At 45.1% G+C, this 11,287-nt stretch overlaps 1 protein-coding gene across 1 annotated transcript in view; it reads right to left on the bottom strand.

The window, feature by feature from the left end:
• TBX4 (T-box transcription factor 4) overlaps nucleotides 1-9,706 on the bottom strand; it is a 55,409-nt gene extending 45,703 nt beyond the window's left edge. Inside the window, exons 1-2 of the mRNA XM_070945059.1 lie at nucleotides 9,551-9,706; nucleotides 7,762-7,856 (exon numbers count right to left, since the gene is read on the bottom strand). Of these exons, the coding sequence (XP_070801160.1) occupies nucleotides 7,762-7,856; nucleotides 9,551-9,706 (251 nt within the window). The remainder of the gene's footprint in view (nucleotides 1-7,761; nucleotides 7,857-9,550) is intronic.
• Between the last annotated feature and the right edge of the window lie 1,581 nt (nucleotides 9,707-11,287).

Below are 11,287 nucleotides of genomic sequence, written 5' to 3'. Positions count from 1 at the left end.
ACTTTAGAATATTTAGAATCAGAATACAGCTGGAAGGGAGCTTGGAGATCTTCTAGTCCAGCCCCTTGCTCAATCAGGAGAACCTCTATCCGTGATGGCGAACCTATGGCACACGTGCCAGAGGTGGCATGCAGCTCCCTCTCTGATGGCACGTAAGCCCGTTGCCCCAGTTCAGCTCCACCGCACATGCGCGCAGGCCTCCCGCCAGCCAGCTGGTCTTCGGGTCTCTGCCGTTGCATGCGCAGGGGAGCAGGGCACATCCAGGGGGGGCACATGCGCATGTGGGGGGGCACGTGCAGGGGGCACACATGTATGCATGTGGGCTGGGGGGTGCATGCATAGGGGGCCGTGCGGACATTGCATTTTGGGGGTTTGGGCGCACTTTGGGCACTCGGTCCGGGAAAGGTTAGCCATCACTGACTTATATCATCTCAGACAAGTAACTGTCCAATCTCTTATTAAAAACCACCAGTGGTAGAGCACACGAAACTTCTAGTGGCAAGTTGTTCACTGATTAATTGTTCTCCACAGTCAGGAAATTTCCCCTTAATTCCAGGTTGCTTCTCTCCTCGATTAATTCCATCCTTGATTAATTTCCACCCATCGCTTCTTGTCCTGCCTTCAAGTGCTTTGGAGAATAGCTTGACTCCCTCTTCTTTGGGGCAGCTCTTGAGATATCGGAAGACTGCTATCATGTCTCCTCTAGTCCTTCTTTTCATTAAACTAGACGTACCCAGTTCCTGCAACCGTTCTTTGTATGTTTTAGCCCTCCAGCCCCCTAATCATCTTTGTTGCTCTTCCTTGCACTGCTTCCCAGCTGAAGGCAGCCCCAAAAATATTCGTTTATGGATGCCAAGTCTCAAAAGAGTCTCTTTTATAAAAGAGAGAGGGAGAGAGGGAGAGAGGAGAGAGAGAGAGAGAGAGGAGAGAGGGAGAGAGAGAGAGAGGAGAGAGAGAAGAGAGAGGGAGAGAGAGAGAGAGGGAGGATAAAGAGAGAGAGAGGGGAGAGGGAGGAGAGAGAGAGAAAGAGAGAGAGAGAGAAAGAGAGAGGGGGGGAGAGAGAGGAGAGAGAGAAAGAGAGAGAGGGAGAGGAGAAGAGAGGGAGAGAGAGAGCGAGAGAGAGAAAGAGAGAGAGAGGGAGAGAGGAGAGAGAGAGAGAGGAGAGAGAGAGAGAGAGAGAAGAGAGAGAGAGAGAGGAGAGAGAGAGATGGGAAGGAGATGACAGAGGAAAAAAATCTGGGCCGATGGAAAATACTTGAGCGAGATCAAAGAGGTTTCGTTCCGTGTCCCTCAGTTTCCCAGGGGCATCACACTCTTCCTACGCCAGCTTTGCTTATCATAGCACGCCGCTCGTCTCTGACGTGTGATATACAAAACGTGGACAGGCCCTCTTTGAAGTGCAGGATTAGCCCGGGCCCGATCCTTACTCCAGAATAACAAACAACGCAGGTTCAAGAGGAGTTCTCTGTGGGTTTAGTTCATTTGTCAGCCCCAAATTCATTTTCGGCACCCATCAGCACCCTTGGAACTCGCAGCCCGCGGACAGATCGACGAGATTTATCTGGCGGCGGAGCCCCGGGGCGATTAGATGGAGATGGACCGTTTTTAAACTTGGAGATAACTCCAGACAGGGGAGGGTGGAGGGAGGGAGAGGCAGAGACAGACCATACCCTCTAGGTTTTATTTAAAACCACTCGTTTTCCCGTTCTGGCGTTTCTTTAAAAAAAATCATTCTCTTTTTTTCCTCCCCTTTTCCATGAAAAAAAAGTCTACGTTACAGGTAGTCCTTGATTTTACGACCATAATTGAACCCAAAATTTCTGTTGCCTAAGTGAGACGGCGCTTGAGTGAGTTTTGCTCCGTTTTACGACCTTTCTGGCCACGGTTGTCAAGTGAATCGTTGCAGTTGTTAAATTAGCAACGTGGTTGTTAAGTGAATCCTGGTTTCCCCATCGATTTTAGAATATTTAGAATAGAATACAGTTGGAAGGGACCTTGGAGGTCTTCTAGTCCAGCCTCCTGATCAAGCAGAAGAACCTATATCATCTCTGACAAGTAACTGTCCAGTCCTCTTCTTAAAAAACCTCCAGTGTTGGAGCATTCACAACTTCTGGTGGCGAGCTGTTCCACTGGTTAATTGTCCTCACTGTCAGGAAGTTTCTCCTTAGTTCCGGGTTGCTTCTCTCCTTGATTGGTTTCCATCCATTGTTTCTTGTCCTGCCCTCTGGTGCTTTGGAGAAGACGTCAACCCTCTCTTCTTTGTGGCAGCTTCTCCAGTATTGGAAGACAGCTATCACGTCCCCCCACCCCTTAATCTTGGAATATTTGCATCCAGTTTTGATCGCCACCATATAAAAAAACTTTCTAGAGTCTTGAGGACTCTAGAAAGAGTGCAGAGAAGAGCAACAAAGATGATTAGGGGACTGGAGGCTAAAAACCTATGAAGAAAGGGTGATGGAATTAGAACAGAATAGAATAAGGAAGACAAGGAAGAATGCTCCAGTGTTGGAGCATCACAACTTCTGGTGGCAAGCTGTTCCACTGGTTAATTGTCCTCACTGTCAGGAAGTTTCTCCTTAGTTCCGGGTTGCTTCTCTCCTTGATGAGTTTCCATCCGCTGCTTCTTGTCCTGCCCTCAGGTTCTTTGGAGAATAGGTTGACCCTCAAATCTTCTTTGTGGTAGCCTCTGAGATATTGGAAGACTGCTATCATGTCTCCCCTAATCCTTCTTTTCATTAAACCAGACATACCCAATTCCAGCAATTGTTGTTTATATGTTTTAGTCTTCAGGCCTTTGATTATCTTAGTTGCTTTTCTCTGAACTTTTTCCAAAGTCTCAACATCTTTTTTTTGTAGTACGGTGACCAAAATTGGTTGCCGTATTTCTTCCAGGTATGATCTTGACTTTGCTTGTCAGAAGGTTGCAGAAGGTGATTACACACGATCCCGGGAGATTGCAACCCATCACAATTATGAACCAGCTGCCAGGTCTCTGAATTTTGATCACGTGTCCATGGGGATGCTGCAATGCAGGGGGTGAAATCCAGCAGGTTCTGACAGGTTCTGGAGAACCGGTAGCGGAAATTTTGAGTAGTTTGGAGAACGGCAAATGCCACCCTCCGGCTGGCCCCAGAGTGGGGAGGGAATGGGGATTTTGCAATATCCTTCCCCTCCAGGAGTGGGGTAAAAATGGAGATTTTGCAGTATCCTTCCCCTGCCACGCCTACCAAGCCACGCCCACCAAGCTGCACCACGCCCACCAAGCCACGCCCACAGAACCGGTAGTAAAAAAATTTGGATTTCACCACTGCTATAATGATGACAAGTGTGAAAAATAGAAAAATCACTTTTTTCAGCGCCGTTCTAACTTTCAGCAGTCACTAAGTGAATGGTTGTAAGTTGAGACTATTTTCTGTGCTGTTAAATTTAAAGACAACATTTTGCCTCTTCCAAGGGACTGGTTGATTTTTCTTCGCTTCCTAACCAAAATCTCCAAATTAAGACGACCCTCTTCTCCCAGCAAAAACCTCTCCTGTCTTCCCCTCCAACTTTGAATACACAAAGCATAACAAAGCTAAAATTAGATTTCCCACTTAGCCAAAGGTAAATCTTCAAGAGGGCTTTATAAATCCTACAGAAGTGGGAGCGAGATTAATGACGCCGCTGAATTTCCTAACCGTTATACAGGTAGTCCTCAACTTACGGCCCCCAATCGAGCCCATCATTTATGTTGCTGAGCAAGACAGTCGTCAAGTGAGTTTTGCCCCATTTTTACATTTACATGGTACGTTTGCTAAGCGAATCGTTGCCGTTGACAAGGTAGTGACACCGTTGTTAAGTGCATCTGGGCATCCCCATGGATTTTGCTTGTCAGAAAAAGAAGACCCAGGGGGCACTGCCACCGTTAATCAAGGTTAATCTTGCCAATGAGCAAGAGTGGTGCGGTGGTTTAGAGGCGGAGGCTCTCTCCTCACAATCAGGAGGCTGTGAGTTCGATCCTAGGTAGAGGCAGATATTTCTCTCTCTGGGCACAATGAGAATATATCTGCTGAATACAACTCTGCAATGGCAACAGGAAAGGCATCCGGCCAGTAAAACACTCAGCTCCATTCAGGTGCCCAGTCTCCACCCCGCAAGGGATTATTATGGGGTTATTAAAAGAAGATGATGAGTCTTGCCAATGGGCAAAGTCATCCTATCTTATGATCTTTATATCTACTGCCTCAATCCCAATGCATAAAACAAACCATGATGAAACAAGATTGAAAGCAGTGAAAGCAATCTGGCATTTGCAAAGCCATCACTAACCATAATTACAAATCTTAGCTTCTTCGGTCCAATTACCTTAAGCCAAAAGCAGATCAGAAGATGGTTCTGTTGTGACCCCAGGCCCAAGTAGGTACTATTATCAGACGCAATCAATTCTAAACAAACAGACTTTATTAGAACAGCTGAGAATTAACTCATTCTCAGCGTAGTCCAAACTAATTCAAAACAAATTCTTCATAACACAATCCTTCAGCCTTATCACCAGCCTTGGTCTAATTAGGCAACCTGCCAAAGGCTTTTCTTGGCAAAAGTTCAGAAGCAGAAGATGCCAACAAGAAATAAATGCAGCAAGACAAGAAACAAATCTATCAACATTGTTTTCCAACAAAGAGCCCAAGAGCCATTGCTGGTCTTTTAAGCCTTATGGGAGGGGGCCAATCATCTCTTGGCCTTACTCCTGAGTTGTCCTGTTTGCTTTAGCTGCTCCTGCCTTCTGGCAGCTCTTCTCATACGTGCACTAGGAACAGGCTCCTCCTGTTCCTCTGCCTCTCTGCTGTCAGCCTCTGGAGGCTCCGGAGTCTGCACATCACCTCCCGATGGCCCCCGGCCCCATCTCTTCCTCCGACGCAGAGCCCTCATCGAGACCTTCCCCAGCCTCCAGGACTGGCCCATGTTCTTCCTCAGCCTCATCGCTGTCCAACTCTGCTGCTAGCTCAGCAGGCTGCTGGCGGACCACAACAGGTTCAACATACAGGTAGCCCACAACATACGGCCACAATTGCAGCCACCATTTTGGTTGCTGAGCAAGACAATTGTTAAGTGAGTTTTGTCCCAGCTTTACGAACTTTCAAGTCAATCACCGCAGTTCTTCAACTAGTAACACTGTTGTTAAGAGAATCTGGTTTCCTCGTTGATTTTGCTTGTCAGAAGGTCGCAAAAGGGGATCACATGACCCCGGGACACTGCAACGGTCATAAATGCGAGTCGGTTGTCAAGTATCCAAAATTTGATCATGTGATCACAAAAATGTTGCGAGGGTCCTAAATGTGAACAAGAGTTGTAAATCACATTTTTTTCAGTGCCGTTGTAACTTTGAATAATCACTAAATGAATGTTTGCAAGTCCTGTAATGTACAAATCCTGATGAGCTGATATTTAATGATGAAGCTTTGATTCTCTCCATACGTTTGGTTTGAAGAGCTAAGCAACAGTTGTGCAAGAACTTGAAATATTAAGAATTATATTCTTAATTATTATATTATATTCTGAGCCTGGATAGCTCAGCAGACTAATGCACTGTAATTTAACTCCAGCTGTCTGCAATTAGTAAGTTCGAATCTCACCAGGCTCAAGGTTGACTCAGCCTTCCATCCTTTCTAAGGTAGGTAAATTGAGGACCCAGTTCGTGGGGGCAATAAGCTGACTTTGTAAAAATATACAAAAGTATGAAGGCTATTGCTTAACGCACTGTAAGCCGCCCTGAGTCTCCGGAGAAGGGCGGCATATAAATCAAAATGTTAAAAAAATAATAATAATTATGATTGTTATTGTTGTTCCGTGTTCTTTTTCACACATGAACCAGTTCATTCAATCCTAGAATCATTTAAAGGTCTCCAAAAAAACCTGGCGGGTCGAAGGCTTAACTCATGGCCTATTTCCCAAATAAATAAATATTTTTTTCCCCAAAAAAAAGCTACTCTGTGTGCCAAGATAAAGTCATAATAAAATCCTGAAACTCGAAAAGCGCGTAGATTTATGCTTGGAAACATTCTCCGTCTTGTATAACTGTGGCTCTCTTGTCTTTTATCCGCCAAGAAGTCACCTCGTTTTATGTAAAGTTCAGGGAACTTGGTTAATATAAACTCCCTTTTTTTTTCCCCCACCAAATCTTTTGATGATCTTAATATGAAATAATCTCTCTGCTTCTCCCCCTCCTGTAACTAAAACAGCCACAAACATCGGAAAGATAGCGAGAGCATTTTAAAGATGTTTCCACTTTATAAATCACGCATTCTTGGCAAACGGATCCTGCCCATTGTAAGCAGGTTCTGATGGGTTTTTTTTTTTTTTCCCCCCTGGATCTACAAGGGAGTCGGTAAGTAGATGTTAGCAATAAATCCTGGCTAATTTATAGACCTGCTTTCTTCTTGCCTTGTGCAAACAGCAGACAAGAATAGCATGCTTCTTCTGTTATTCCCTTACTCTGCTTTGCAAAGTGAGGGTTAGTTGGCCAGCAGTGACTGGAAGGCAGTTTTATTACATCAGGCAACCTCGTTTTGATCGTGCCACAATCTTATAATTCAGCCAAGCTGGGTCTCCTTCAACCCTTCCCGAGAAGTGTCCTTCTTTTCCTGCCTTATCTTCCTGATAAAGTTGCTTTCTTCTGAAATGTCATACGTGCAAATCTGCAAAGAGTTGTCATCCTGGACGGGCCAGCTCCCTTCTTTTGGAGATGAAATGCAAAGTGCAGTGAAAGTCAGTTTGGTCTCCTGGCTAGAAACTCAGGAGAGGGTGAGTTCTAGTCCTGCTTTAGGGATGAAAGCCAACTGGGCGACTTTGCGCCCATCACCCAGAGATGGTGAATTCTAGTTCCGTCTTAGACATGAAAGCCAGTTAGATGATTATGGGTCAATCACCAGGAGATCTTGAATTCTAATCCCACCTTAAGCATGACAGCTGCTGGGTGACTTTGGGCCAATCAACCAGGAGATAGTGAGTTCTAGTTCCATTTTAGGCATGAAAGTTACTGGGTTACTTTGAGCCAGTCCCTCTGTCTCAGCTCAACTCACCACACACACAGGGTTGTTGTGGGGAAATTAGGAAGTGGAAGGAGGATTAGATATTTATGCCGTCTTAAATTATTTATAAAAATAATAATGCAGAATTAAAATTAAAAATTAAAAATCCAGAAAAAGGAATTCTACAGTCATACCTGGCCAAGGTTTCCAGATAGTTCCAGCATCCACATTTTGCAAATTAATTACCTAATTATGTATGCACGTGTGTAGGTAAGTTTGTGTGTATGTATGTATGTTTTTGGACCATAAGGAAGGCTGAGCGCCAAAAGAATGGAGGCCTTTGAACGATGGTGCTGGAGGAGACTCCTGCGAGTCCCTTGGACTGCAAGGCGATCCATCCGGTCAGTCCTAGAGGAGATCAACCCTGACTGCTCTTGAGAAGGCCAGATCCTGAAGAGGAAACTCAAATATTGTGACTACCTAATGAGAAGGAAGGACTCATTGGAGAAGAGCCTCATGCTGGGAAAGATTGAGGGCAAAAGGAGAAGAAGGGGACAGCAGAGAACGAGGTGGCTGGATGGAGTCACTGAAGCAGTCAGCGTGAACTTAAATGGATTCCAGAGGATGGTAGAGGACAGGAAGGCCTGGAGGAACGTTGTCCATGGGGTTACGATGGGTGGGACACAATTTTGCAACTAACAACAACAACAATGTATGTATGTATTGAAACTGATGGTTGCAAAAGCAAGCTTACCTCCCAGCTTTAGTTATGATCATCTCAGTCCCGGCTTCATGAAATTTCTTCCATAGCTCTTTTTCGTGCAAATACACCTTGATATTCTCAATGGTCTTCCAATACATCAAGAAAGAACAAAAAATAAAAGGGAGATGAGTTGCTGGAATGTGGAAGGAGACAGTTATATTTTATCTTTTCTTTTATGTACACTGAGAGCATAGGCACCAAAGACAAATTCCTTGTGTGTCCAATCACACTTGGCCAATAAAAAATTCTATTCTATTCTATTCTATTCTATTCTATTCTATTCTATTCTATTCTATTCTATTCTATTCTATTCTATTCTATTCTATTCTTTCTTATTCTATTCTCTTTCTTATTCTATTCTATTCTCTTTCTTATTCTCTTCTCTTCTCTTCTATTTCTTATTCTATTATCTTTCTTTTTCTATTCTATTCTATTCAATCTATTCTATCCTATCCTATCCTATCCTATCCTATCCTATCCTATCCTCTATCCCATTCTATTCTATTCTATTCTATTCTATTCTATTCTATTCTATTCTATTCTATTCTTCATTCCAATATTCTATTCTATTCTATTCTATTCTATTCTATTCTATTCTATTCTATTCTATTCTATTCTATTTTCTCTAATAGAAGAGCGAGGAGTTCTAATTGGCTTTGGCAGGGGAAAAAAAGTCATACAGATAATCCTCAACTTACAACCATACATTTCGTGACCGTTGGAAGTTACGACGGCACTGAAAGAAGCGACTTGTGACCGTTTTTTCACACTTACAGCCGTTGCACCATCCCCGTGGTCACGGGATCAAAATTCATACGCTTGGCAACTGGTTCGTATTTATGACGGTCGCAGTATTCCGGGCTCACATGATTCTCTTATACAACCTTCTGACAAGCAAAGTCAATGGGGAAGCCAGATTCAACCGTGTTACTAACTGAACAACTGCAGTGATTCACTTAACAATTATTGGAATGAAGGTCATAAAATGGGGCAAAACCACTATCTTGCTTAGCAAAACCGAAATTTTGGGCTCAATTGTGGTCGTAAGTCGAGGACTACCTGTTAATTAATTCAACATTAATTAGTCAAGGCCCATGTGGTTGGGGAATTCTGGGAATTGAAGTCCACTCATCTTAAAGTGATCGAAGTTGAAAAACATTGTCTTTAGACCAGGGGTGTCTAAAACCTTGACCACTTTAAGAATTATGGACTTCAACTCCCAGAATTCCCCAGCCAGAAACTTTAAGAATTATGGACTTCAATTCCCAGAATTCCCCAGCCAGAAACTTTAAGAATTATGGACTTCAAGTCCCAGAATTCCCCAGCCAGAACCTTTAAGAATTATGGACTTCAACTCCCAGAATTCCCCAGCCAGAACCTTTAAGAATTATGGACTTCAATTCCCAGAATTCCCCAGCCAGAAACTAAGAATTATGGACTTCAACTCCCAGAATTCCCCAGCCAGAAACTAAGAACTATGGACTTCAACTCCCAGAATTCCCTAGCCAGAAACATTAAGAACTATGGACTTCAACTCCCAGAATTCCCCAGCCAGAAACTTTAACATGTGTAGACTCCAACTTCCAGAATTTTGGCTGGAGAATTCTGGGAATTGAAGTCCACACATCTTAAAGTGGTCAAGTTTGAGAAACACTGGCCTAGGATAGTCTTCTCGCTTGATGGCTGGCTAGGGAATTCTGGGAGTTGAAGTCCACATCTCTTAAAGTGTCCCAACTTGAGAATCTTCCGTAAATTGTTTCTCATTTGCAAAAAGGCTTACCTGTTCTGCATCCGGGACCTGAGGACTGTTCAGGGGTGTGTTGCTGACTCCTGCGACCCCAAGAACTGGAGACCCTCCGGTGGTTTCAGCATGGGCAGGGCCCTGAGGCACCACAAACCCATCCTCCACATCCGACAAGCTTTTGTCCTGGAGCATTTCCTGAAAGTGAGAAAGCCAAATAGAAATCCATCGATTTGCTGTTGTCCAGATTCCACCCAGCAAAAAGAGATGCTTAGAATAGAATTTATTTATTTATTTATTTATTTATTTATTTATTTATTTATTTATTTATTTATTTATTTATTTATTTAATTGGTTCGATTTATATGCCGCCCTTCTCCGGAGACTCAGGGCGGCTTACAATGATTTAAGCAATAGCCTTCATATTTTTGTATATACCTGCTTAGTAGGGCTTTCGCCCTCCCCCCCAAGTGGTGTTCTTTTTTATACAAAGTCAGCTTATTGCCCCCACAATCCGGGTCCTCATTTTACCTACCTCAGAAGGATGGAAGGCTGAGTCAACCTTGAGCCTGGTGAGATTCGAACTTGCAGTAATTGCAGGCAGCTGGTGCTACTTAACAGCACTTTAGTCTGCTGCGCCACCAAGGCTCTTTTTCCAAAAAGCTTATTCTTTTTGAATGAGCTGGAAGGGATCTTGGGGCGAGGTCTTCTAGTCCAGCCCCCTGCTCAACCAGGAGAACCTATAGCCATGATGGCAAACTTATGGCATGTGTGCCAGAGGTGGCATGCAGCGCCCTCTCTATGGGGACGCGAGTCGTCGCCCCAGCTCAGCTCTTTCATGTATGTGCGTGTGCTTCTCGCCGGCCAGCTGGTCTTCAAGTCTCTGCCATGCATGCATGAGTGGCAGGGCACATGTGGGGGGCGCGTGAGTATGCGCGGGGGACAGGGCACATGCAGGGGGCTGCATGTTCATTGCATTTTGGGGGGTTGGGCCAGGGGTGGGTTCTAAATTTTTTACTACCGGTTCTGTGGGTGTGGCTTATTTTGTGGGTGTGGCTTGGAGGTCATGTGACTAGGTGGGCGTGGCTAGCTGGTCAGAGTCATTTCTGGAAGGTCCTCGCACTTACAACCAGTCCTCGCCCTTACGACCCGACTCATTTGTTTGCTTTTAACACTGATCAGCTGTAGGGCGGCCCTTTGAAGCCCCACGGCAAGAGTTTAAACAGGTTTTTTCCCTCTAGTCATCAGCTGGGACTCAGGAGGCAGCAATAGATTGGGGGTGGGACCAAATAAAAGGTAAGAATAACGTGGGGGGGTGGGGGGGTGAGAGGGCGGGGGGGGGAGAACCCGTTCAGTGACTTCATATCGTCACCGCTACCCGGCTCGGCCGAACCGGACCGAACCGGGAGGAACCCACCACTGGGTTGGGGCGTGTGCGCATGCATTTGTGCATATGCGTGCGCGCTGTGGGGACTTGGTCCGGAAAAGCTTAGACCTATACCTGTGATAGCGAACCTATGGCATAACCTAGCGCCATATCAGTGGGCACGCGATATCAGCTCTGGTGCACATGCATACGCCAGTCAGCTGATTTTCAGGCCTTCTGGGCCTACTGGAAGTCGACAAACAGGCTGTTTCCGGCCTCCGGAGGGCCTCTGGGGGGAGGGGGGAGGCAGTTTTCACCCTCCCCAGGCTCCTAGAAAGGCTCTGGAGCCTGGGGAAGGCGAAAAATGGGCCTACCTGGCCCACTGCCATCATATGCCAAAAGCAGGGGAA

Source organism: Pituophis catenifer, unplaced genomic scaffold (assembly GCF_029215685.1).
Source record: "Pituophis catenifer annectens isolate HBS135680 unplaced genomic scaffold, rPitCat1.0.hap2 SCAF_1, whole genome shotgun sequence".
NCBI classification, from domain to species: domain Eukaryota; kingdom Metazoa; phylum Chordata; class Lepidosauria; order Squamata; family Colubridae; genus Pituophis; species Pituophis catenifer.
Note: the sequence above shows the minus strand (reverse complement) of the source record. Positions and strands in the feature narration are given on the sequence as shown.